The 27,543-nt window shown below is 36.5% G+C and overlaps 4 protein-coding genes across 11 annotated transcripts in view; 1 reads left to right on the forward strand and 3 right to left on the reverse strand.

Moving 5' to 3' along the window:
* Positions 1-200: 200 nt before the first annotated feature.
* On the reverse strand, positions 201-14,643 carry ptpn9b (protein tyrosine phosphatase non-receptor type 9b). Of its 2 annotated transcripts, none has more exons than XM_079847490.1 (13): positions 14,573-14,643; positions 12,543-12,686; positions 12,339-12,428; positions 10,906-11,030; positions 10,710-10,815; positions 7,113-7,223; positions 6,126-6,982; positions 5,905-6,001; positions 4,986-5,055; positions 4,818-4,896; positions 3,791-3,941; positions 1,203-1,410; positions 201-1,121 (listed from the first exon to the last, which is right to left on the reverse strand). In XM_079847490.1, the coding sequence occupies exons 1-13, from the start codon at positions 14,603-14,605 to the stop codon at positions 898-900; spliced, it is 2,295 nt and encodes a 764-aa protein (XP_079703616.1). In that variant the 5' UTR covers positions 14,606-14,643; the 3' UTR covers positions 201-897. The 2 variants fall into 2 exon arrangements, with proteins under 2 accessions (XP_079703616.1, XP_079703617.1); XM_079847491.1 differs by lacking the exon at positions 14,573-14,643 and adding an exon at positions 13,801-13,870.
* A 477-nt stretch (positions 14,644-15,120) lies between these two features.
* Positions 15,121-19,526, reverse strand: exosc9 (exosome component 9). The gene is made up of 12 exons (XM_079846548.1): positions 19,377-19,526; positions 19,175-19,269; positions 18,745-18,864; positions 18,558-18,660; positions 17,813-17,950; positions 17,634-17,716; positions 16,459-16,591; positions 16,223-16,311; positions 15,899-16,045; positions 15,566-15,684; positions 15,376-15,439; positions 15,121-15,253 (listed from the first exon to the last, which is right to left on the reverse strand). The coding sequence occupies exons 1-12, from the start codon at positions 19,440-19,442 to the stop codon at positions 15,229-15,231; spliced, it is 1,182 nt and encodes a 393-aa protein (XP_079702674.1). The 5' UTR covers positions 19,443-19,526; the 3' UTR covers positions 15,121-15,228.
* A 2,247-nt stretch (positions 19,527-21,773) lies between these two features.
* On the forward strand, positions 21,774-24,139 carry phox2ba (paired like homeobox 2Ba). Its single transcript, XM_079897885.1, has 3 exons — positions 21,774-21,898; positions 22,452-22,639; positions 23,738-24,139. The coding sequence occupies exons 1-3, from the start codon at positions 21,859-21,861 to the stop codon at positions 24,035-24,037; spliced, it is 528 nt and encodes a 175-aa protein (XP_079754011.1). The 5' UTR covers positions 21,774-21,858; the 3' UTR covers positions 24,038-24,139.
* Positions 24,140-24,455: 316 nt separating this feature from the next.
* The window catches only part of limch1a (LIM and calponin homology domains 1a), a 52,719-nt gene continuing 49,631 nt past the window's right edge, over positions 24,456-27,543 (reverse strand). For all 7 annotated transcript variants that reach the window (XM_079851283.1, XM_079851285.1, XM_079851284.1 and 4 more), the window contains one exon: positions 24,456-27,248. In XM_079851283.1, the coding sequence (XP_079707409.1) occupies positions 27,223-27,248 (26 nt within the window). In that variant the 3' untranslated portion in view covers positions 24,456-27,222. The remainder of the gene's footprint in view (positions 27,249-27,543) is intronic.

The raw sequence follows: 27,543 nt of genomic DNA on the forward strand, positions 1-27,543 counted from the left end.
GACTACGGTAAGTTAAAAAATTAAAACTGCAGGACCTCCAGAACAGTCACCAAGATACACCATATATAACATACCGGTAGTTGTGTTCCTCCTCCTCTTTTCCTTTTGTTTTAACCCAACATATACTTATACATATATTCTTTATATATATATATATATATATATATATAGATGTGTATATAGATACACATAATTCTGAAGAAAGTTAAGAGTATTATATTAAAACAAGGCTTTTCAAAGGTTGTTATGCACAATATATAAATGTATGCTACAAGATATACAAGGGTTTAAGTCACAACGATCTTTACGGATACATCCAAGCATTCGACACCATACCTTTGGCTTGAAGATTAGTTTAACGGTGAAGTACACAAATAATATCAACAAAAAAAAAAGGAGAGAAAACTGTTGAAACCTGTTCAGACACAAATAAATTGCTATTTAAATGTGACGGAGAAGAGAGAGAGAAAAAAAAGAATATTCAAGTTTTATGTTCTTACACTTTGATAAAAAGTGTGAATTTAACCCCAAGTTGAGTGATATTGAATTTCGACAACACTTTGAGCAAAAAAAGAGCAGGTAATACGATAAACTGGATTTTTCAAGTTTGTCATTCCACATGTGCAAGTCAGTATTTATATTTAGATGTATAAAAAAAATGCTACAACTCGTACGCCAAGCCACAGTCTCTGATCTCGTCCAGATCAGAGTAAAAAGAAGGGCTTGAAAAGTGGCAGGATAAAAGCATCCTCCGCTCCTCGTTTCTTTATCTCCGCATCTTCCTCGGAAGAAAAGAGGTGGCAGTGGAGTCTACCTGTAGCCCGGAGAGGGGAAAAGACCACTTCTTTTCCTTCTGTGCCTCTTGCGCCCTCTCGTGCGAGTTCTGTTTTTCCTGATTCACTCGCTGTCGGTCTCCAGCTCTGTGTCGGACCACTCCACGGGCTGCAGCAGGCCGCTCTGTTGGGCGTACTCGATCACTGCTTTGTAGCAGAAGTAGTACTGGTCCCAGGTTTGGATGCTGAAGGCACGCTGCGTCCGCATGCGACGCACCGTCTGCTTAATGTCCACTGTCCCGATGTCCTCCAGACGGGAGAGACAAATGTCTAAAGTACAAAACGTGCCTGAGGGAGAAGAATAAAGAAAGCTTGTAAGACACGCTATAGTGCAGTTAAGAAATTAGATGGAAAAGAATGTAGACTCACCTGTTCTGCCGATGCCTGCACTGCAGTGCACCAGCACTGGGGGGCCTCCTGGGGGGCCCGTCCAATCAGGATACAGTGTTCGTAATGAGGACTCTTGTCTCTGTTTCACGTGTGCCCGGAAATCCAACATGGCTGACGCTGACTTCGGAACACCAAAATCTGGCCAGCTCATGTAGAGATACTGAGACACTTCCCTACATTCCCCTGTCTGAAAGAGAAGCTTATACTGTCATTTACATTATTATAGACATTAACATACATATAAAAGACCTCAAAGTATCCCTTGTAACTACACAGTAAGTGTGTGATCTAAGGGTGTGTTCACTCTTGGCAGATTTGGTTCAATTGAATCGAACTCTGGCGCCATTTCTCTGTTAGTGCAGTTCATTTAAATAAGTGTGAACGCTGCCAACCGAACCTTGGTGTGGTTTGACTGAAAAATGAATGCAAGGACATCTAAACAAACCAAAAATAGAATGCGATGTCACAAGACGCGATCCTAAAAAGGACAGAATGCTCAAGCAAACCTTCTCGTTCCTTTCTCGTCATAGGAGCTACATTGCCCATTACGGTTCGACACAGGCATCGGAAACACTGTCTCCTTATGTCAGATCTTCATTTGTGTGCGCAATGATTCCTGGTGCTGTTTTCACTCCTTTACACATTTTATAAGCACTTCATGAATTATCAGCTGGTAAATAGGGCTGAAACAATTAGTCGACTATTTTTCGAATAGTCTCTCTCAAAGGGCCTAATTTAAAGCGATAACGCGTTTCGACCAGTGGGGCGCTGTAGCACTCCAACAGAAGACACAGAGTACAAACAAAGCCAAACCAGTAGAGTAAGGGAACATTTTACATACCTTAGGGATGTCAATTTGAACAAATTCCCAAGATCGATCGTTGCTTAAATTAACGATCAATTAATCTATTAATTGTTAGCTGTAACACTGCATTATGAGTCTGCTGCAGTGGCATATGGCCAACACCATGACAGGGTGTGCAAATACTGCACAAAACGCTATGTTCCTCACCAAATGAATGAGAACGGGTTTTAATCTACATAAAGGGCAGGTAGGATTGTAAAAAGTTTCAATGTGATTGATCATTTAATTAAATTAATTATTTAATAATCAAATATAACGACTAATGAAAAGTGTCACCAACGCCTCAGATGCGTGCTTGGAATATGTGACTGTTGTGGACGTGCTCTTCCTGGAACAACGCGCTGAAAATGGCAACTAAACCCAATGAATTCACAACGATTTAATAAAACACTGTTCTCATGTTATGTAATATGACAGTCCTAATCATAGTTATTATTAACCGTGCACTGCTGTTTGAGTTGCGCGCTGAATAAATACCGTTAAACTGGAGCACTTTGCTAGCGCGTTATTTAACTCAAAGAAACACATCCTATATGAGATTAATCAGATATATACAAAATAAACATAATATTACAAATGATATCTGCACAAAATGAAGCGAATGCACAAGTGAACTTGAACTAAGTTACGTGCCATTCAGAATGACTCATGTTGTGGACGCGCTATTTCTGGAGCAACGCGACTATGGCAACTAAACCCAAATAATTCACAATATTTTATTACAATATTGTTCTCTTTATAATGTTATGTAATATGACAGTCCAATAGTCATTATTAGTCGTGCATTCCCGTTTGAGCTGCGCGCGCTGAAACTGAAGAGGATCACCGTAAGCTTTACTACATTAATTCTTAACCAAATGCATCCTATATGAGATAAATCAGATATAGATAGGCCACAAAATAAACACAACATTACAACTTACATTTGCACAAAACAAAAGGCTGCGAATGCACATGCAAACTTATAGTCATGATGAAGGTATAAAATGGTCCCAAACATAACTCCGGCGTGCTCGCTATACATGTTTTGCGGTTGAGCAGCACACGCGCATGAACCTGCTTAATCAATGATCGATAAGTTTTATCGATTAAATGTATTATCGACAATTAATCGATCGTCGATTAATCGTTAACATCCCTAACATACCTACAAAAAAAACAACAACAACAACCCTGATCTCATGCCAAACGCCAGAATACATTGCAGAGCAAAGAGGACGCACCGGCAGACAAGACAGCAGTCTCAATTCTTTCAATTTTACAACTAAATTCAAACAATAAATGTGGTTTTGGCGCTCTTTCATATGACAAATCGCTATAGCCTCAGTTGAAGTGGCACGTGAACCGATCATCTCTTCCTCTTTACTACTAGTTACAGCACAAAATAAACATGAACGAACATCCGAAAGTATATTGAAAGGAGAGGATATTCATATTTGTACTCATTATTATACTAATTATTATATTTTTTATAATAATATTCCTATTATTACACTATATTAAGTTATTATTATAAAAAATGCATTATATGCAATTATATACAAATCAGTTTTTCATTTTAACCATAGTAATGTATCGGAATCAAATCACAAGCTTATGAACAGAAATCGAATCGTGACATTTGTCAATGCCCAGCCGTAATAAAAACAGTAAAAAGAATATATAGGCAACAAAAGATAAAAACAGAGACTGAGGGACTGACCTGAGTGTTGAAGAGCTCCAAGTGTGATAGCTTAAAGTCCTGAAACATCTCAATATGGACATTTCTCACCAAAAAGTACCCATAATCCTCAGTGCGGCCAGCCTCTAATGGCCAGTACTGTCCGCATTTCACTCGGCCTCGCTCTACAACTCTGAGATGGACAAAGATAAGATTGTCAAGAATTATACTGGTCTTCTTTACCAGACATTAATCCTTATAATAATATGATGAAGACAAAAGATAAATAAACGGAATAAAAGGACAAACATTCTATGATCAATTCATATTGTTTAAATGACTATTTCCGTCATTCAACAGCATAAAATGTAAATAACTATCATAGGGCTGCAACAATATAACTCTACCACAATTGTAACTGCATGTCAAAGAAAATGGACAGCATAAAGGAAGGGAGCGCAACCATTTTGTCTGTCAAATTTCATTCTAGAGCTAATCTGGAATGTGTTCGATTAAATTAAAAAACAACAAAGCTTTTTTTAATTGAAGTATTTGACAAACCAGTACACTACCGTTTAAAAGTTTTGGGTCAGTAAAATGTTATAATGTTGGTTTGAAAGAACCATGGCTGCATTTATTTAATCAAAAATAGAGCAAAACAGTAATATTGTGAAATATTATTAAACTGTTTTCTATTTTAATATTTTAAAAGGTCATTTATTTTCAGCAGCAACATTTCTTATAATCTACCAATGTTGAAAACAACTGTGCTGCTTAATATTTTTGTAAAAATCATGATTCTATGATGAAGAGTAAGTTCAAAAGAACAGCATTTATTTGAAATAGAAATCTTTTGTAAAAATGTTTGTCTTTACTGTCACTTTTGATCAATTTCATGCATCCTTGCTGAAAAAAAGCAAACATCTTACTGACCCCAAACTTTTGAACGGTATTGTACTTGTCAGTTGCAGGCTGCAGCCCTTTATTATTGTGTCCAAAATCCTGTTAAAGCATCATTAAAAAAATCTTAAAGAAAAAGCAATATAACTTTTTATAGAAGGAAACTAACCTTGTAGTCATAACAATGATTAAAACCATTTGCTCCCACACCATTCGCCAAAAGTCTCCAAACGTTTTTGGCAAAGGCCCTGAAACAAGCCAAAATTTGACATATGCACATTTACTGTATGTGTACTTCACAAAAAAATGTTTAGTTGTGAAAAACAAAAAGTCTCACCCTGAGTAGCTATGTAAGCATTACTCCTCTTGTAACCATCCATGAAACTAGCGTTGATGTAGTCAGACGTCTATATAAAATAAAATAATAATCAAATGTAATGTGTTATTATCGGTAGCTAGTACTTTTAAAAATTGTTTTCAGTAATTGATATAAAGCAGAAAATACATAAACATTAGAAGGGATGCACCGAAATTTTGCCCGCCGAAAATTTAAGGTTTTTGGCCGAAAGAGGAAAAAGGCCGAAAATATATGCCCCAGCATATAGACAGACTGTGGTTATTGAATAACTGCACTTATGCAGCTCTGTATGACAATAAGTGTTATTTGCAGTTGTTTTAATAGTGGGCACACTGCATCTGCTAGACTACAAGGTAGTGGAGGGGTCTAAAATTAAAGGCATGTTGTACTCCTTTAATTTAGAGTATGTGCTGCACAATACTGAGAATATTGAGCTGAAACTTGACTTTACAAATTAAATTTCAAATCAAATCGCAATATCGGTCAGAAAAATCACAATTAGATATTTTCCCCAAATCACACAGCCCTGCCGAGCAGGTGAGTCGAAGCCTTTTGGTGTGTTACTTTAAATAAAAGTATGGTCATTTTTATTTTATTGGCTTGTATTTTTTAAATTCAGATTCAATATATTTATTGAATTTAATTAAAAAGTCTAATATTAATACAATTATACAAAATAAGAAATTAATCATTATTTTAAAGTCCTTCTCGGTTTTCGGCCAAGTGCTTCCAGAATTTTCGGTTTCAGTGCATCCCTAACATTACACACATAAATTTACTAAGATTAAAATTAAAAAAAGAAAGAAGCTAATATTAAATACTTAATACTATAATATGACTGCAATGAACAATGACAACCATGAAGATCATCATAAGGGGAAATGGGCATTACTCTGACCTCGTCGTCCTCATCATTGAGCGGACAGAGCCGAACGCGTGATTGGTCAAGGCAAAGGACGTCACTGTAGCGATTCTTTATCTGGTTAGAGGCTTTCCTGTCAGAATAAATATCATATTTATACAAGCAAACACTTCTTGGTCTGTAAATGTATCGTCAAATACATTTACAGACAAAGAAGTTTATCATATGTCAAACAACCAAATGCAAATGTCTCTTACTTAGAGTAGTCAAAGGTTCCAGCAGGAGGTTCCTTGCGGATCTCCTCGTACTCCTGATAAATGCCCTTCTTCTTTTTGCGTTTCACGTGCTGCACCAGATCCTGCAGGCTCATTCCGCCCGGCTCAGCAACGTGCACCGACAACGCAGCCGCTTCCGTCGTCGTTCCCGGGAACCAGCTCATATCTGGAGTGGGGCTGTGATGGAGGGGTGGCGGCCTTGATTTCAGTGGGAGGGGTGGAACGCCATCTCCATCCACTTCCTCTTCCAGAAACTCCATTTCCTGTTGGCTGTCCTCAGCACCGTTGCCATCCTGCCTACTGTCGTCTAAACATGCTCCTTCCACACCCATAGTCCCTCCTACTCCTGGTAATACAGCACCGGCTGTGTGTTTGTGATGTAGGGGCGTGTCTGGTGGCGTGTCTGACTGTGGGGGCGGCTGACGGCCACGGCCATTGACGGCATTGGCGTTGGACCCCGAAATGCCCCCGGAACCTGGCAGCACAGAGCCATTCCAATGCGCATGCCCTGCAGCCCTGTGGTTCTGCAGGTTGGCATTGCCGTCATCTAGTAAGGTGCAGTTCGAGTTCAGTCCGTCCCCCAGGAGGGTGGCCCCTGAAGTATTGGCAGTTAAGGGGTCAGCTGAGGTGTTCTGCCCATGCTCCATGGAGTAGGAGCGGAGCAGGCTGCCCAAGCAGTCCGCAGTGACGTAGGAAGAGTTATTGGGGTGATTGGGGCTGGAGTTGACACAGGACTGGATCCAGGCAATGTGACTATACTGTGATGAGCCACCCAAATGTTCTGGAAGGGAGTTGACCGGGATGTGATTAACCAGTTCGTGGGCTCTTACAGTGCACACCTGCAGAGGTAGAGAAAAAAGAAATTCACATGAATATAAATAAGCAATCACATTCAAATTATTGAAACCTTCCAAGAGTTTCAAAAAGTTTAATGTTTGTATATTCAGTCATTCAGAGCTCTAGACATACCCTCTCTCTCAGTTTCTCTCTCACAAACAGACGGAGTACCGCAAACGGTGCTCGGAACCACAGCGGAGACGACACAATGAAGACGCATTTCAGACGAGCAGGGAAAGCCCCCTAAATCACAAAAAAGACAGACAGTAAGCACAATACACAAAGGACTGTGGTATTTCCATTCACAGACCCACCCATTAAACAAACCATCTACAAAATCAGGAACATACACAATGGTTCAAAAGTTTGAGGTCAGTAAGACTTTTAAATGTTTTTAAAATAAGTCTCTTATGCTCATGAAGGCTGCATTTATTTGATCAAATATACAGTAAAAAATAATATTGTGTGAAAGATTATTACAATTTCAAATAACTTTTCTGGTTGATTTATTCCTGTGATGGTGATCAGCCAGTAAGGCCCATTCACACAAAGATGATAGTTATCCTTGGTGTGAACGGCCTTTAATTTTCTAATCTCGCACGACCCTTCAGATATCACTTTAATATGCTGATTTGCTGCTCAGAAAATATCTGTGTTGAAAACAGTTGTGTTGCTTAATATTTTTGTGGAAAGAATTTCCAGGATACTTTGAATAGAAAGTTTATTAATTTGAAATATAAATGCTTTTTTTGAATATAAATGTATTTACTGTCACTTTTGATTCATTTAATGTGTCCTTGCTGAATAAAGTTTTAAACCGTATTAAAAAACAAACAAACAAAAAAAACGTACTGACTCAACTTTCTCAGGGGTGGATTATCTTTGAATAGACATATAGCGTATGCCTACAAACCCATGTGCTTGCTAAACCATCTGCATTAATAAGCGGTTCATCCTCTCTTTGCTGCAGCTTCCACTATTCTGGGAAGGCATTATTGTTGGGGACTTGCTCCCATTCAGAGAGTACAGCATCAGCGAGGCCAGGCAGTTAAGATGAGTGATGGGTTTTTGGATTGCAGTCTGCGTTCCAATTCATCCCAAAGGTGTTCAGTGAAGTTCAGATCCAGGTTTTGTGCAGGCCAGTCAAGTTTTCACACAAAACTCATTAAATAATCTATTAATGGATCTTGCTATGTGCACTGGGGCATTGTAATGCTTGAACAAAAAAGGCTCGTCTCTTTCTACTAAAATGTTTGTCTATGGAGGCCGTGTGACTGCATGCTTGATTTTTTTGCACCTGTTCTGGGTTAATTAAAATGGAATGTCTACATACTTTTCACCATTTCTGGACAAAGCAAAGAGACTTTGTCTCATGTTGCACTCTCAAAATAATCCTTCTAAGGTCAACAGTCTCCCTAAATAGTAGGACTCAACGACCTGAACAATCCCATTTTTCAGGAAATTTCTCAAGATCTGATCATTATTTCCTCCATTGCCACTTTTTTCAACCAGAGGAACCAAACAAACCACTGTTTCCAAGTAGAAGATTCAAAATGCAAGAACTAAAACACTGGAAATCTAGTTAAATGAGCACAAGTACTAAAAACGCTTAATAATTTTCATTTACAGTACCATTCAAATGAAGGTCAGAATGTTTTTGTTTGATTCTGAAAGCAATCTAAACTTTTACCCAGCAAAGAAGCATTAAATTAGTCAGAAGTGACAGAAAAGACCTTTACATTATTACTAAAGATTTCTATTTCAAATAAATTCATCAAAAATCCTGAAAAAAAAAAAAAAATCACGGTTTCCACAAACACGTTAAGCACAACTGTTTTTAACATTTATAATAATAAAAAATTTCTTGAGCAGCAAATCAGCATATTTCTGAGAAATTTGAAGATTTCTGAAGGATCATGTGCCACTGAAGACTGAAGAGTTATGATGCTGAAAATTCAGCTTTGCCATCAGAGGAATATTACATTGTAAAATGTATTAAAAATGAAATCAATTACTTAAGTTGTACAAAATATTTCAAAATATTATTGTTTACTGTATTTTTGTTCAAATAATGGCAGCCTTGGTGAGTACAAGAGACTTCTTTCAAAAACTAGTGACCCCAAACCTTTGAATGTTAATACATATGAACAAAAGTCACATAGCAAACAGCAATATTATCAACCTTTTGTTCACTAACATATTCAGTAGCTTTTGCAACTGAACTCAAGACACTATTACAAACCCTTGCCAGTTGCAAGAAAACCAACGATTTTGAAGGAAGTAGCAAGGAAGTAAATAAAATCATTGCGATATGTAAAATGCAGTTGAATGATATTGTAAAAATGCAATATATCACCAGCCCTTCTTGTATTTTGAGTTGCTCAATATCGTGATATGCAATATTACCAATTTTTTATATTATTTATTTTATTTTTGCTATAAATAAGTGTTACAGTGTGGTCAGCAGGCACCAAGATGAAGGAGATTCAAAAACAAAACAGGCTTTATTAATAATCCAAACACTCTGAATGAACATGCAGGACAATAATGCAAAACACACAATGCATAAACGAGAACTGACCAAGAACAACTGAAACACAGGGCTATATAAACGGGTAGAACAAAGGAAATTAGACATACTGTCTCTGTACAAATCATATACTGTCTAGTATGTCTAATATGTAACTATAGAAACATACGAAGACATAATCAGTAACCAACGAAACCAAAACTAAACAGAGAGGGGAAACAGGAACTAAAGGAAACAGAACAGAATGTCAAAATAAGGGTCCACAATAACAGAATAGAAACCTGACAAATAGCTTGTTGGGCTATTGGATGAGAGGATTTCTAAGATTGCTGATATTTCACCAGGATCAGCATTGCTAGTCTCTGCGTTTTCTAGACAGGCTGTCAGTCATTGCAGGTTACATTATTACGGCACTATGTGGCGGCCAGGGACAGTCTTTGAGTGAGTCATTAAACCTTTCATTCAACTAATACGTTCAAAAACGCTGATTCATTCAGTAATGAAACGAGATGTTGAAATAATTTTTTCTTTGAGGACCACTTTACAAGGCTCAACCGACCAGCAATGTGTCACCGGGGTGACGCTTCAACTCTCATAGAGACCAATGGCATTGATTCAATGCATAGACCAGCGCTGATGCCATTCATGGGAAATATCCTTAAACGTTGACAGGATGCTACGACAAAGATTTCGCTTTCCTCTTCAGACATGGCAAACTTTCTTTTCTTTCACAAATATATGCCTTGACCTGAAGAAGGGCAGACGCAGGTAATCGCACCTGCTCAGTCTCTCTCTCACTCTCGGTCTGTTTAAGCTTTAGTACAAATCTACGGATCCTCTGTACAAATCACAATTGTACACTGAGTCTTAATTAAGTAAAAAAGTACCAGTTGGCCGGAAAAAATACATTCCTCACTCTGTTATCATTAACTTATTTAACATTCAGTACACATGCATGAAGTGTAAAACAAGAATGGCAGAGCCTTATTTAAAATAAATAAAAAACGTGAACAACGTGGTTGCGGCGGTTGCTTGTATTACAGTAATGCCGTTATCACGGCAGCCCTAATAACACTAAATACATATGACAGATGAAAAGCTTAATAGATCTCAAAAGAGCAAATCCAAACCCCACCGAGTTCTACTGATGAACACACTGTGAAACAGACAGATGGTCTTGACAGCATAACAACACTTACTTTAAGCAGATTCAAAATCTTGACGCAAAGCTCATAGTCAAAGTTGGCATATGTAGAGTTAGTCATATCATAGATGAAAATGAGCCCATCTCTCTGTGTCTGAACACTAAGGGGGAGAGAAAAATGTTTCAGATGAAGATGCAGAGCAGTTAACCACATTACATTTGATCAGATTTATGGATGTGGTCTATTTTACCTCTCAATGGCCTTGTCCAGCTGATATATAATGGCTTGAAGAACAGCCTTATGGGTAGTGAGGTCTGGCCGATGGAGACGTGCCGTAAAAAGTGCCAAAGCTGCACCTTTCGCGTCACGGCCGGGCTATACACAAAGAAGCCAAATTAATGCATATACAACTTACATACACAACATACTTTAATTAATACATACACACATCACCAGCAAGTGCATGTGAAACCAGTCAATGTAGCCAAACTGTTTAAGATGTGATGAATACATCAGACCTGCCTACACAAACACTTGCGCAAACTCTGTATACAGCATGATACTGAATGAAAAATGGCTGAACCAAACAGTAACGACCAGACTAAACAAAGATCATGGAACTGCTGTGTGTGTGATGGTGTGATATCAGAGATTAAATTTCCTTTGCCGTCACTTTAGCAATGATGGTGGCCTTTATTTTCTGCTTCATTTACAGGAACAGTAAATATGAATGATTGCGACTTGCATAGTTTTTCTTTCGCATAATCCGAAAGTGTTTAAAACTTATTGTGTCCAAATTCTTCTTGTCGTAGCAGTTGGCCAAAGTTTGGGTTTCTTAGTGCGTGTCTTTCGTTCATCAGTCTTTCAAAAAGTGCAAATGCAGATAAACACCACTGTTTAAAGGTTTGGGAATTTTTTTATGTTTTTGAAAAAAGGTCTCTTATGCTCACCAAAGCTGCATTTATTTGATAAAAAATACAGTAAAAACAGCAATATTGTGAAATATTATTACAATTTAAAATGACTGTTTGCTATTTTAATGTATTTTTAAAAGTAATTTATTTCTTATTTTTAGCAGCCATTACTCAGTCTTCAGTGTTTCACATGATCTTTCAGAAATCATTCTAATATGCTGAAGATGTTGTGCTTAAGAAACATGTCTTACTATTATCAATGTTGGAAACATTGTGCTGCTTAATATTTTGTGGAAACCAATGATACATTTTTTCAGGATTATTTGATAGAAAGTTCAAAGGAATAGCATTTATTGGAGATACAAATCGTTTGTAACATTTTAAAAGTATTTAATAAAAGTATACATTTATATATATTTAAAAAATATATATATAACTTTTAAACAGTAGTGTACCCACAGCATTTTTGTAAAATGTATTAGAAAGTTCATTACATTCCTGTAAATGTAAGTGATGAACTATTTGCTCAGATGACTGAAAATGTCCAAAATCTGAAATAGTTTGAAATAGTTTTTAACATCCGACTACGAGAGCTGATCTGACCACAAAAACAACGATGACTTGAGTTTATAAATCATGCCATCTCCAATCTGTACAACTAAAATGTTCCTTCAGTAGAGAAGCAACAGCAAACTGGTAACAGCCTCCCAAAAGCTGATCTGTTCATTAGCAATGTTCACACATTACATTCATCTGAAATCACACTCACCAGAACTGTGAATTTCCCACTGAGTAACTCGCTCCTTAAAGGCTCCTCGTTTGGGTTAATATTGTAGATGCCTTCCTTTATTCTGGTGTTCTGCAGACACACACAAGATAGAATTTAAATGGACTCTCTCACACAGTATATTGGATGTTATCATATGAGCAACCACACACACACACACACACATTTTATGTTAGGTTACTGTACCTTGTAAGCTTGGAAGAGGTCAATGGCTCTGGAAACATCAAACTTTCTTGCCATAAGGAACTTAACCGCTGTCATCTGACTGACAAGATCTGCATTCTGAGACTGTTCCCGACATCTCAGCTCAGCCAGAAACTCCTCCACCGCCTGGCGCACACACAAACACAAATTTAATCTAAAAAAAACATGTTAATGACAGTTACACATCCCATTCACATCATCTATTTTTTTTTTTGTATATTTATTATAATAAATGTTTTCCTATATAGTGTTAATTTTGTCTGACCGCTATTCCTAATGATAAAAATACATAAACCTTGTTGATAAATCAGTTGATATTTGGCATTCTGAGATTATCGTTATGGCCAATAACCGTGCTGCTCGGCCAAGTTTGGCTGATTAGCATGACACCATCTGGCTGCAAACAGCATTCTTTTCATTGACTGCCATTCAAAAGTCACTGTTTATTCTTGGCAAAATACACTAAGATGAATAGGAATGCTAACGGATGGCTTTCTCCAGGTATTATTACAAAAATATTAACTCTCCCATGTCAAACCAACAAACTCAAAATCTACCAACAGCCTTGTCAATGAATAATGCATCTGTTTTCAGATAGTTTTAGTAAATTTTGACAATCTTTATGTAATAATTTCAGTGTACATTGAAAAAATGAGGGTTAGTAAAAAACTTTTTCAAAGAAATTAATACTTATATTCAGCATGGATGGACACAATAGATATTTCAATTAAATGATGTTCTTTGGAACTTACTATTAATCAAAATATCCTGAATATAAATGTTTCTTGAGCACCAAATCAAGCATATAGCCTAAGGATTTCTGAAGGATCATGTGACACTGAAGACTGGAGTAATGATGCTGAAAATTCAGCTTTGCCATCACAAGAATAAATTACATTAAAACAGAAACGAGTTATTTTACATTGTAATAATATCTTAGATTATTGTTTTTCTTACTGTATGTTTGATCAAATAAATGCAGCCTTAGTGAGCATGAGACTTCTTTTAAAAAACTCAAATCTTACTGACCCCAAACTTTATAAGAAAGGTAGTTTATATATTTACCAGGCTAAAATAACATTACTGTACATCCCACCCTCTAGTTATCCATATTACCATACATTAAATTCCACTAGTTAATGCACTAATAACGTTCCAGTCTATCTACCTCACATTACCTGATTTTCCAAAAATGAACCAGTTTTGCCAATGCAAAAAAACAAAAACAAAAAGCATTTACTTCTGCAGTGCCCAAAGATGATACTACTCAATCAAATGCATGTGAAGAAGCAGGAGGATGATCTGACATCTGTAAAGAGAGACGGATCGTGTTGACAGACGTTATGCTACACTCATAATTACACGGTTTCCTCAACGAGTCAGAACAAATGGCACCTCCAGGCTCCAGCACTATATACGAGTGTTCACACGGTGGTGAGACAGGTTAACGTTAACGTTACCTGTCTTACATTTTCCAGCACTGGAGCACATCACACACCCGGTTCACTGTTATTTACCGACAGCGACATGGGCATTCATATATCCACACATATGACAGGACAGCGATGCAGAAGTGTGTTATAACAGCTTTTATTTAATGCAGTCATATTGGAATAAGACTAACTTAAACAGACTAAATAACGCGAGTCACATTTACGTTGTATGCCAACCTAATGCTACTAGCTGCTAGACAGCTGGTGTTCAGTCCAACACATGTAAGGGTCGTTTTACAATAAACCAGCTCTCCAAAAATCTACAATCATACCTGTCAATAAATATTTAATAAAGCGCTCAAAATTCTGTTAAGCGCCGCTAGCTCGCTAACACGGCTAGCATTAACCTCAGCCACCTTAAAAAATAGCTACAGGGCCGCGATTCGCGTTAATAAATAAACCACAAACTGTATTATCTGACATATCACCATAACACATGCTAAAAAGGAGCTTGTGGCGGCTCAGCGTGAAACGCCACGGAATCGACGAAGGACTAGTGAAAATATTTAGGTATCTTACCACCTCCTCTTGAGTTGTCAGGGCTTCCGCCATCTTGAAGCCTGAGCAGCAACGTCTACGGGCGCGCCCTCTCTACTGACGGGAACGCGCCGCTGGTGCCTGTCAAGCGTGCATCAGGATGGACGCGCACGCGCAGTAATGTGGTGAAACCATGCTTGAAAGTTAGCACACAAGATATTTATAAAAAATAATTAAGTAGGCACGAGGAGAATAGACTGGGAACAGTTTATTTTTCAAGATAGATGTTCTAAATCTGTGGCAATCTATTTGTACAACAGTTATCAACTGGTTTAAGTTTGTTATCGTGTGTACCACTACATTTAGCAAGTTGGCCGGTTAGCTCAGTTGGTTAGAGCGTGGTGCTAATAACGCCAAGGTCGCGGGTTCGATCCCCGTACTGGCCAGAAGACGTTTTATTATAACATTAATGATTTTAAATGAGAGAGATCTTAAAAAACTTAAGTTGAAATATTTGTAATTCGGTTAATTAACATGACTGGAAGCATTATGTATTTTCATTTCACTTTAATAACTCAAAAACAAAAGAATTCCATATCATATTTTATTTTATTTTGTAATACAAAAAATATCTAATAGTGTCCAGTGGTATGGGAGTCTGATTATATGATCATCTTTATCCTCTGCAGCACTGAAGTTCATTTTCGATTCTTTTTGGATTTCCTTAAAAAAAAGGAACATTTTTGGTTATATCACACTGTATGAGGGTATGCATTCATTATGTGGTTTTGTTGTACTTTTATGAGTGAGGTAACTAAGATAACAGATTTATTGACTATACTCACTTGGCTTCTTCATTAAGAATGACAACTTCATCCTCTTCACTGTCTGAGATTACCATCACTTCATCTGCACGCACACACACACACACGTGTTTTTGGGCAGACAGTTTTTCTTCTCAGATTTTAGAACAAACATATATAATGTGTTTATTACTCTACATCACAAAAAACACAAGTCTCTCACACAACGTACCTGTTTTTCTGTCCTCTGTCTGAGGTTCATCCTCTTCATCCTCATCGAGTCCCCATGAGTTTACAATACCCTCACCTACGTGTGCAGTTCCCGTAGCAACAAGAACAGGAGAGGAAACACTGGCTCTGGGGTTAAGGAGTAATATTCGGCTAAAAAAAAATCACCTGGCACAGCAATACAATATTCCTTTAACATTTCATGCTTCTCTAATGAGACGTCAAACCATCACACTGCTTTTTCTGCGTTCCTAAACAAGATATTAAAACATTCTCAATCAACATGAGTTCTAAAACTGGCTATTCCCCATGCCCCCACGTGTATGCAATCAGATACGCTTCTGTGGAGGTTTCTGTTCTGGTCACAATGTCATTGGCTGTCTCTTTGACATCTGTCATCTCCACCGGGGCTTCTTCTCTCTTAAGAGTTGTGATTCGCTCTTTGGGCATGGACTCAGCAAAGCCAAACTTTCCACCCTCCTTTCTAAAAAAAAACAAACAAACCAGTAAATCAATTTAATATAAATGTATAATATACATTTTAATTATTCTAATGCTTTATATTTGCTGTAATATGACACAAAGAGTGATAAAAGGTCTTGTAAGAATTGGAAGATCAAATTCTAAAATCTAAATGTAATTTAAAAAAATACACACATACCTGATTTTTTTGTCATTCTCTAAAGCTTTGTTGATGAGCTGTGTAATTTCAGAAACTTTTACACTTGCTATTTTGCTGCATCTCAAAACCTGTGGGAAAACAAAATGTTAATGGTTCTACAGTACAGATTAATAGTGTAAGACAGTTTTGAAAGTTCAGTATGTGATAAATCAATGACATTAACTAAAAATAAGTCAAATTAGACTAAAGAAATTATAACTAACACACACTCTTACCTGGTCTTTCAGTAGCATGATCCCGCCACTGGACTGAATGGAGCAGATCTCCTGATGTTTGTTCATGGCTATCACCAACAATCCATCCTTCACTCGCTCTTCTCGTTCACAAGGGTCCACAAGCAAATACGAGCTTAGGAAGGAATAAGTAAACAAAGATTGTAAAACAATATCTCTTATGTCAAATGAAAACAAAGCAATTACTGTAATAGAATAGAAGAGAAGAGAAAGGCAAGTTTGAAATGCAACTCAATACATAGTAGTATTTTGCAGTGAATTCTATGGAAGCTTGTTTCCACCCCTAAATAATAGGTAACTGCGACTTTATATCTCACAATTCTGACTTTTTCTTTTTTCTTTTCCTCAGAATTGCATATTATAGTGTCTCAATTGCGTTAGAAAGTCATTCTTTTTTCCTCATAATTTGACTTTATAACTCACAATTAATTTGCGAGTTTATTCCTCAAAATTCTGACTTTTTTCACACCATTGCAAGTTATGAAGTCAGAATTGTGAGATATAAACTCAGAATTGGACATTATAGCTTGCAATTACGAGTTTATATCTCACAATTCTGAGAAAAGCAGTCAGAATTGCAAGATATAAACTTTCAATTGAAAGCAAAAAGAAGTCAGAATTGCAAGTTTATATCACACAATTCTGACATTATAACTCAGGTTATAAACAAGACGTAAACAATTGTTAGAATTTTTTTTTTCTTTTTTTTTTTAAATTGAGAGAAAGACTTTTTTATTGCATAGCGTAAACAAGCTTCCATAGAATCCATTTTCCTAATTTCCAGCAAAATCATAGCCTGGCTAACGTCGGACCTCTTCTCATTGAGACGTGGTCTGGGAACCACATGTTCATTTTCTCGTATTTGAGGCGTGGTTTACGAATGCCCAGAGCCGTTTATTGGGCGCTACGAATGTCTATCAAATGCGCCTGTACGTAGCTCATAGCCAATCGTTTCATCGTCATCGTCTTGCTGCTCCCTCCCCGTTCTATGATTGGTCCCCTCGCTGAGGCGAAAATCTGGTCCATGGTATCCAGGCTGCCTAGCAGCGTGAATAAAATCGCGCTGCGCCCAAGGCGGCATGGGGAAACCCAGGCTAGCAAAATCATATCAGTAAAGAGATTGTTGTAAGAAATTGTGTGCATGTGATGTTTCTTACCCCTGCAGGAAGAAAGCAAAGCTGACACATATGGGCATGTGATAAATGCTCAGAGGAATCGGATCTCTCTCCTCTGGACTGAACTGCTCAAAACACCAAAGAAAAAAAAAATTGGAATACACCACCAGTACAAAGATATCACCTACCAAATGCATCCATTATGGGGTTTCAGGACTCACCACAGTAACATCTCGTCCCTGAATAGCGACGTCTGGCCGCCTAAAGTGTGAGAGTGCAGATATGGCAGCAATGCTTGCTGCATCCATCAAGTTTCCATCATGATTTAACACATGGACATCAACCCGTATCTGCCAAACCTGTCGATAACAGAGGTACAGTGAGTGAAGGGACATTTCATGTGGCAAATAGGATGAATTATTTGCTCTGGTTTTTACTATGAGAATAAAAAAATTATGCTACCATTTAAAAGTTTGGGGTCGGTACGTTTTTATTCTTTTCTAATGTCTCACCAAGTCTGCATTTATTTGATCAAACAGTAAAAAGTGTGAAATATTATTAAAATAACTTTTTATTTTTAATTGAATATGAATTTTCATTAGCCATTACTTCAGTCTTCAGTGTCACGTGATCCTTCAGAAATCATTCTAATGTGCTGATTTGGTGCTCAAGAAACATTTTATTATTAATAATATTAATATTATTATCAACGTTGAAAATAGTTGTGCTGCTTAATATGTTTGTGGAAACCATGATACATTTTTCAGGATTCTTTGATCAATTCAAAGTTCAAAAGAACAATATTTAATAGATTTTTTTTTTTTGTAACAATATCTTTACTGTCACTTTAATTTTAGGCTATGCATCCTTGCCGAATAAAAGCATTAATTTCATTTAAAAAATGTTTTACTGACTCCAAACTTTTGAATGATATTGCATATATCATATGACAGGTATGTATATCACCTTTTCTCCTGAAACTACACATAGAGACTCCGTGTCTATGCATTTAGAATTCCGTAGACACCTCTCAAGCTGTCTGTTTAGCAACACCAACAGCTCTGACTGCCTATAGAACACAAACAAACAGGAATTAGGAGGTAAGAAAACACACAAGAGAATAATTTACATGATTGTGTGTGACAGTGTGAACCTGTTGGGCTCAAAGGCTGGCGATGCCATGGGAGACAACTCCAAATTAAAAAACACGATGCCTTCTGTGGGACGTGAATCTTTTGGAGGGACCAACTCACAAGTGACCTGACACAACACCCTGAAAGGAAAAACACGTGTTCAAAATGGGATTTTCGAGAAAGTACCCAAACAAAGTAAACTAAGGCCTGATTTCACAGCCTTAAAAAGCATTACTGGTGTGCATCTTAAGACAAAACAATGGCACTGACATATTTTAAGATATATCAGTGCAAGTGGCTTTCCACTCAATGATGCATTTTAGTCTGGACTAGGCTAGGCTTAAGCCTTCTCTGTGAAACAGGGGGTAAATTTTCCTAGATAGTAAACAAGAGATTGTTATGACTTCATAATCGGTGATTTGTCATTTTTAAAGCAACTATAACTGATACCTTGTTTTCCCAAGTTCCACGATGCAACAGCCATAATCGGTTCCAAAGGTGATTTTAATATTTCGGTAATCGTATGTCTGTCTCCCATCTAAGCGCTACAGAAAATAGAAAACTACTAGTCAGCTAGAGATGTAGAATGACAACAATCACAACTTTTCATTACTAATTAAGTCAAAATATATAATCACAAGGTGCAACTTACTTTTTTCTCTTCAATAGCTTTAAGAAGAAAAAGCTTCTCGCAGTTTGACAGCGGAGTATCCCTCATTTTGACAGCTTGAATATCACATAAACAACTCGATCCACCACCGCTGCATACTCTCACACGCTTATTTCAGTGTAGAACCTGCGCGATGTTATGACGTAAGTATAACATTGGCGCACGGTATTTGCGTATGCATCAGATGAGCTTGGTGAACGACGGCTCAGTTTTAGAATTTATAAAACATAAAACACAGTCGTTCCGTTTGTTTGAAATTTCCTATTCCAACAAATAAAAAAAATATAATATATAATTATATAATTCGCCATTAAAAATTATAAGGAGACGGAGTTGTAGCCATAGAATAATTGTATTTTCTTAATAATAGTAAGACATTTTGTAGTATTACCCATATATCTATGGTATTACCCCGATAAATATAGTTTTAAAAAATCCAAGGAATTCATTCAGTTTTCCGAAGCATGTCAGAATATGAAAATAATTGTTATAGAATTTGTTGTAAATGGTTATAATTTGTTGTTGAAGTGCATATTATAGGCTAGTAGGCCTATAGCTAGGCTTGTGGATTTTAACAGAAGAAAAAAAAGCTATCAGCGCTAGGTCAATACATGCACACGTGCACCTATCAGGAACTAGTTTCAGTCGAATTTTGTCGAATTGTTGTATAGATTCGAATATCTTGGTGATTTTGTGCGTGAGAAACTCATAATCTTATTCTGAAATGTTGTTGGGTTGCATGTGAATCTATTATGTAGGCCTATCATTTTAAAATTCATTATCTAGGCTATCCAGCTGTGAAACTGATTGCAGTGGCCAGCAATATACGTGTTTTAACTGTTTTTTTAACTGATAGATGAATCACTTTGTTGTAAGAAACGTCGACGTGTGCACGACGCACGAGGCATAGGCCTAGACAATGTTCTGTACATATGGAAACAAAAATGATTTATTAAGAATTTAAGCGTTTATTAAAAATTAGACTGATTTATTAACCAGTCCCCCCTTCCAGTGCAGCAATTTAGATCGTTTGATGGGTCAATATCGTGCAATCTGTAACAAAATAATGTGATTTATCATTTGATATCATTAGAAAGCTTTTGTTAAGCCCAAATGTGCCTGTGGCAAATTCACACGTACGCAGATGTCCCTTTTAAATACACTGTTAATGGTACCAGCCGTACACGACTAATCATGGCAGCGTAGATATTGTTCAGCTGGTGCTCTTGTGTAGGACTGTTGCTCTCATAACGTTATGATGGATGGACTGCACACTCGCCAATCTTTTGAGCAGCTCAACGTGATACCCGCTTGTTCAGCACAAAGAAAGACGCGTGGATATTTGCATCAAAACCCACTCTATCATCTCCTGTCTCTCTTCTCCACCTACATATAAACTTACAAGACACAATAACTATTTGACCTAGTTCATGTCAAATGTCATGCAAGGTTCAAACTAAGTAAGATCAAATAAATGTGAATGGCTAAAGGCCTACAAAGCATACGAAGAAACTTTATACAACATTTTTGGTTGTGAAAAATTGCTGCATATTTTCACCAGGGTTTTAACTATAAAAGCATAATGCATATGCAAAATGTTTTATTTCTGAAACTGCTTACAACCTCGTTATTCTTAGTCCTTTTAATGACAAATGCACAAATATTTCTGGTAAAGGCAATACCAAAAAAAACCTTCAGAGGTGTGGAACGTTCTTATTTCATTTTTAAGCTGACTAAATGAATGAATTAATATAAATAAATAAATAAATAGTCTATTAAATGACAAATATGTTTTGAGTTGTGTAAAAACTCGGGTATTATTATATTCACACAGAGATTTGCTTTATAACTTTTAACAAAAAAAAAAGGTCCAATATGATCAATAAGTTATGACTATGCTTTTACATTGCTTTAACTCATCAAAATAAGTTAAGCAATTTTCATTGTATATTTCAACTTTCAAGTTATATGATTCAACTAATTTTTTTAAGTCAGTTTAATGTAATTTAAGTTGAAATGACTTAAGCATCCAAGTTGATTGTACTTAAAATATTAAGTCAGATTTTTTTTTATTTTTACAGTGGGAAAATTTTGTATACAAAATATAAGAGGCTATAATGGATCATTATAGGCTGCTGAATGATATGATGCAGGTGGGGGCAGAGATGATGGAGAGACATGTCAAAAGAATAATACAATGAGACCCACCGCCACGTGTCAGTAACCGACTTAATCAGCTGAATTCGGGGATAATAAAAGCCACAGAGCCCTCGCATAAGAACAGTTAAGAGGACTGCACCAGAGAGACTTCAATACTGCAATACTTATGATGGAGTACAGCTACCTAACGTCTGCATACGAGTCTGGGATGGACACTGGCCGAACTTCTATCAGCTCCTGCAGTCAGCCCTTCAGCTTCCAATATAACAGGTGCAATTTAGGTAACACAACCAGTTGCCATTTCATGGCGCCCGGTTCTCATCAACCCTCACATTACATAACAGGTTGGTCTGTGCTTTAATTCATTAATTAGTATATTACATTAATTAAGGATGTAATTATTTGCATTTGAGATTTGACTAAGATTTAAAACTTGAAAGAGCTATAACCCTTTTAACTAGCCTAGAACTACAGAAAAAAAAGCATTAATACTTTTTCATAGTCTATAGCCTATCTATAACATACCGTTAAAAAGTTTGGGGTTAAGGTTTTATTATTTTTTATTATTATTATTTAAAGAAATTAATCATGTTATTCAGCAATTAATAAAATCATTAATAAATTCAAGATTTTACATAAAATGTAGATGTGCCACAACAGGAACATGTTACATTTTAAAATATATTTAAATATAATTTTTTTTTTTAAATTGTACAAATATTTCACAAAATTACAATGTATTTTGATCTATGCAACATTTGTGAGCGTAAGAGACTTTTTTTCAATAAAATCATTTAAAAATCTTACCGACCACACATTTTTAGTGTAGATACAGTCTATTTACTAATTGTACAACATTTATTTTTGTGTTAAGTTAAAATTTCATTTAATTTTCAGTTCATCGCAATCTTTTGAGTTATGAACGAGGCGTCCAGGAGAGACGCAAACAAAGACGCGTCCGCACCATCTTCACCAGCGCGCAGCTGAAAGCGCTCGAGCGCGTGTTCTCACAGACTCGGTATCCAGACATCTACACGCGAGAAGAGCTCGCGCAGGAGATCCATCTTACTGAAGCTCGAGTTCAGGTATATGTTCTTCTTTTCTTCTCTTACGTTCCGTTTAGGCTCAGAGAGTTTAAGACCACCTTCATAGTCGTAAAACCGATTATTTAAACAAGAGCTTACCATTTCAGAATTTTAGAGAAAAGTGGCAGAAAGTATTAGCTACAAACCAGAAAGGGGAAGAAATAAAATAATATAATTGGGGGGGGGGGGGGGAGAGGGGGGTTCAACATGTTCAGAGATATTATATCGTCACCTTCCTAAAATAATTGCCTAAGTCAATTTTTGACAATTTTTTTTTTTTTTTTTTTTTTTTTTGCATAAGTCATCTCCTCATGATGCTGGCCACCTCTGGTAAAATCGCCCACATCCTCAGTTGAACAGATCATGCAATTCTACCCCTGTAGTATAATGGCCTATGTCAAGAGTGTGACTTAGGCCGTTTTATTTTGCCTATAAGTCAAAAGACAATGAGACTTAGGCAATTTTACAAGCTTTACAAGATGGCAGTTGCATCAAGAAGAATGCAAATCTACTCAACCTCTGAAGTTAAGGTTCAGTTTTTTGTGTTTTCTGCATGAGAAACCTGAAAAAAATGACTTGGGCAATTATTTTAGGAAGGTGAGGATATATAGGCTAACCTCTTTTTATTTATCATAAATATCTAATAGTGTTGGTTGTGAATGCCTGTTGAATCTGACACAGTGTTCTAGTTGTCCTCAAAACACAATTAGCCTGTGCTACTACAATAAATACTGAACCCCTATGAAAAATGCACATTGTAAAAAATTATCGTGATTTTAACGGTAAAAATGTGATAGATCTAACCGTTAATTTCATGTAATTTTACAGTAAAATACCGTTAAATTTACGTTTTTGGAAGTGAAAAAGTAATTGTAAAATTGACAGTGAAAAAACGTAAACTGATCGGAAAATTAACATTATATCGGATTATGAAATTTTTTTTTACTGTAAATTTAACTTAAGTCTGTAAAATCTAAAATGTTGCTACTGTATTTTTTACGGTAAATTTCTGGCAACCACAGCTGCCAGTTTGTTACCGTAAATTTAACAGAATTTTTTTTACAGTATATAAAATTTATTTTATTTTATTTTATTCAGGTCTGGTTCCAGAACAGACGAGCTAAATTTCGTAAACTGGAGCGTGCGGCCACATGGATTGAGTCATCATCCAAAGTGCACAGTTCGCTTTCTCATGCCTGCTCCAAAACAATGACAGTTCCTGACCCAGACAGCACACAGCCCACTCTAACCCTAACCGAAGACCAGGAACAGGACAACAGCGGTCTCAGAGAGGGCCAAGCTCCAGAAGATCTGCCCTTGTTAGGCATAACTTCTCTTGAAGCACAGAGGTCAAGCGGTCACCTAACTCACTGTGCTACTACTGTGTGCATGTGTTGAGCAGTAAAAGACATGAAGTGCCATTTCAAACATCACTGTTTAGATCTCAGCTAGTGCCATTTCCTAACCTTATTTATATTTATCGGTTAAGATCTTCTTTGATGACCAACAATGCTAAAAAAAAAAGTTTGTAGGCCTACACATGAGACATGCATGCTACATTTATCTTATTTTATTGCATTGAATTCATACAGTTGGATAGGAAAGTCATTCCACATACTGTAATCGTTCACTGCTTTTTGCTCTAAAAGAGAGAGCTTTGCTCCAGTGATTTATAACAACTAATAGTATGTGACAAAACTGCTAATTTTTCCCCTTAAAATTATATTCATATTATAGGGTGCTGTTACAAAATAAATCTTCACCACATCATTATTCAGTCTTCTACTTACAGTCACAAACACAAGGTGGAGGTGCATTTAAAATAGTTTATTATAGTTTATTTAAAAACATACACTTGCTATAAAAGCCATTGCATTTCAGCGTCTTGTAGGTTGTCTTATATCGCTCGTTTTTAAAAGGGTATAATAAATACAGAATATGAAGTTATTTGTCACACACATCTCACTCATCCTTGGCTAATCTTTCCAGTAATTATTGCCTTACTTTAGTTCATATTCTTACAATGTCACAAAATAAAACAAATGATATACAAGCGACAGTCAAAACCCCCTGTATCTAAATGATGATGTGTTTTAATCAAATTTCAAATATTAACAGAAAGCAAAAGAAGAAGTTATAAAAGCAGAAATTATATGCTATTTTTGCTGAATAAAATCGGTCGTTGTTGTATTTGATATTTTGGTGACATTCAACAGAACATGGAATCCTTTCCAGCTGATTTAGATTAATATAAATATGGATATTTAACAATTTTACATCTCTAAATGGACATGAAAAGCTTACAAAGGGTGTGCTTTTCATTTTTTAATCTCTTGCTCGCACATTCATAGTGTTTGAATAAAGTACAAGGGTAAAAGCAGAGTGCTCAGTGCATATGCATAATACTCTCACCAATACACATTGGTAACTTGAAGCTTTGGGTGCAAGGGTGGCCGACACTAGACGTTATCTGGAGCGTATTTCTAAGGCACAACATTGCAGAAGAGAGAAAGGCAACAGAACACATAAAACCGATTTTAACGGGACATTTTTAAAAGCTAAAAAAGGGTTGCACTTTACATTACAGTGCTTCAGTTATTACATAAAATGTTTGATTATAGAGCTGCTTTGCACACTGTTAATGTTATTACTTCAGGAATTCATTTTAGTAGCGTGTAATGTATGTGTAACATTGGCATTGTAATGTAAAGCGTCACCAAGGAAAGTTACTGGGATCATGCAATTGTCTTACCATTCAAATGCAGAGCAAAACATAAATATTAATAACATAAAGTTGGAAAAATAATCAAATGGAAATGTAAGATCTACCTGCTAGCAACATGCTGTTTACATGGGTTGTTAAACAATACTGCACAAATAAAGTATCAAACCCCTCACTTATCAAACAGGAGAAAACGGGCAATGCAAAATGGAGGAAGGAACATTTCAATCAAATCCACTCCAGTTCATGAAGACATGAAGAAGGTTTTCTCAAACCATAAATAAGGACAATTTTATCAGTATTCATTTCATGTTGTCAGTTAAGGCATCAGGACAAATCAGCTAGGCCTAAGAGTCGCACGTCATGCGTTCGTCAACAACAGTTGCCTAACGTTTATTAATAATGTGAGAGACCTGCAAGACCATTACAAAAACTGAGATTATTTATTATTAATAAAATAACAGATGCAAAAATTTCTTGGATGAAAACTGGACGTTTGTGCTACCTAACAATAGAAACGGATTCAGTCACACTCTACATTACAGTGCCCATGTTACAGTGTATTTGAGTAATACTAAAAGAACAACGTTTTTAATTCCATGTCATTATCGTACACTAAATAAGTACAACCTCGTTTCCAGGAAAGTTGAGATATTTTGTAAAATGCAATAAAATCAAGAATCTGTGATTTGTTCATACTCTTTAACCTTTAAAAGTACAAAGATTTACAATGGTTTCACTGACCAATTAATTCTATTTTCTAAATAGAAACACATTTTGAAGATGATGGTTGCAACACACTCCAAAAAAAGTTGGAGCAGAGGCTAAATAAAAGTTAAACTGTTTTGAAACAGTCCACAATAAGCAAGTGAATTGGTACTAGATGAGGGTATCATGATTGGGAATAATAGTACAATCCACCAAAGTCTTTGTGAACAAATACGGGTCATGGCTCACCACTTTGTGCCCAATTTCATGAGAGAATTGCCAAACAATTCTCATAATATTGTGAAAAGATTCAGGGAATCCAGAGAAATCTCAGTCCTTGTTGGGCAAGAAACCTCTGACACTAGACACACACACTGTCTGCAGTCCAGATCTCTCTTATTGAAAATGTACGGCCCATCATAAAATAGAGAATCAGACAACGACGACCACTGAGCAGCTGGACAGTATCAGGTAAGATTGGGCAAAAATTTCACTTTGCAACAATTAGTATCCTTAATTCTCAAACTATTTAAAAGTGTAATTAAAAGGAAAGGTGATGTGACACAGTGGAAAACACGCCTCTGTCCCAACTTTCTGTTGCAGCCATCAAAATCAAAATTTGTTGAAAACATTGGAAATCTTTTCTTTGTACTTTTGTCAGTCAAGTAAAGGTTAACGATAAAATGTCCCAACTTTTCCTGAAATGGGCTTGTATTTGGGCTAATGGCACAGGCATTTGACATGATCTCTATTCGCCCCATTAAGTACTGAGGTTTGTTACTGATCTGCATTTGCGTAAAGTATGTTTCTGGCCTTATTGCTATTGAACTGTGTGTAACATGGCCACTGTGAGGTAAAGTGCCACCAGTACTCATTCTAAAGTGTAAAACTAACTAACAGTATTAACAGACTCGCTGTCGTATATTTTATGAACTCTTTATCATATTTCAGTAAGCACAAAAACAGTCAAAGTCCAGAGGAAAACCCATCATGCGTTCATGATTCCAGTTCTGATGTTGATGTATATGTGCTTGTGCTGTAAGGAAAATAGTTGGAAATGTTGTAGAAACATAAAATCCGTTCTTCTTGGTTCTGGTCCTGGCTTGGTTTAACCTGATTCCGGTTCCATTTCCTTGTCAGAAGTGCAGAGGCCTCACAATGTTGTCGGCTGGCCAGCAGCTGCAAGGAAGGAGGAGCGCATTAGAAATTGTCTTGACAATATGTATTGTACCGTTTTACCCATGTCCCAGACCCAGGGGACCTTAAAATATGAAAAAAAAAAAAAAAAAATCAATCACAAAAATATTATTACATTGAAAAAACTATGATAATCTAAGAAGATAAAATAATCATAACCAATTACATAAACAATTACACAAATTATAAATGTCCCTCGGTTTCCATCACGAACACCAATTTTACCACAAAAAAAGTTATAAAAAATAAATGAATAATTAACAAATAGAGAACTACT

The sequence above is a fragment of the Squalius cephalus genome (genome assembly GCF_949319135.1).
Source record: "Squalius cephalus genome assembly, chromosome: 2".
Taxonomy (NCBI): domain Eukaryota; kingdom Metazoa; phylum Chordata; class Actinopteri; order Cypriniformes; family Leuciscidae; genus Squalius; species Squalius cephalus.

Excerpts from the sequence above, each read along its gene's own strand:
- phox2ba (XM_079897885.1), top strand. The coding sequence starts at position 21,859 with ATGGCGCCCGGTTCTCATCAACCCTCACATTACATAACAG. Across the intron at positions 21,899-22,451 it reads ACCCTCACATTACATAACAG|TTCATCGCAATCTTTTGAGT; the intron begins GTTGGTCTGTGC and ends TTTAATTTTCAG. Across the intron at positions 22,640-23,737 it reads TTACTGAAGCTCGAGTTCAG|GTCTGGTTCCAGAACAGACG; the intron begins GTATATGTTCTT and ends TATTTTATTCAG.
- ptpn9b (XM_079847490.1), bottom strand. The coding sequence starts at position 14,605 with ATGGCGGAAGCCCTGACAACTCAAGAGGAGGTG. Across the intron at positions 10,816-10,905 it reads CTGGACAAGGCCATTGAGAG|TGTTCAGACACAGAGAGATG; the intron begins GTAAAATAGACC and ends TCTCCCCCTTAG. Across the intron at positions 5,056-5,904 it reads TCAATGATGAGGACGACGAG|ACGTCTGACTACATCAACGC; the intron begins GTCAGAGTAATG and ends TATTTTATATAG.
- exosc9 (XM_079846548.1), bottom strand. The coding sequence starts at position 19,442 with ATGAGGGATACTCCGCTGTCAAACTGCGAGAAGCTTTTTCTTCTTAAA. Across the intron at positions 18,865-19,174 it reads GTGGAACTTGGGAAAACAAG|GGTGTTGTGTCAGGTCACTT; the intron begins GTATCAGTTATA and ends TTTTCCTTTCAG. Across the intron at positions 15,254-15,375 it reads ATTCTTAATGAAGAAGCCAA|GAAATCCAAAAAGAATCGAA; the intron begins GTGAGTATAGTC and ends CTTTTTTTTAAG.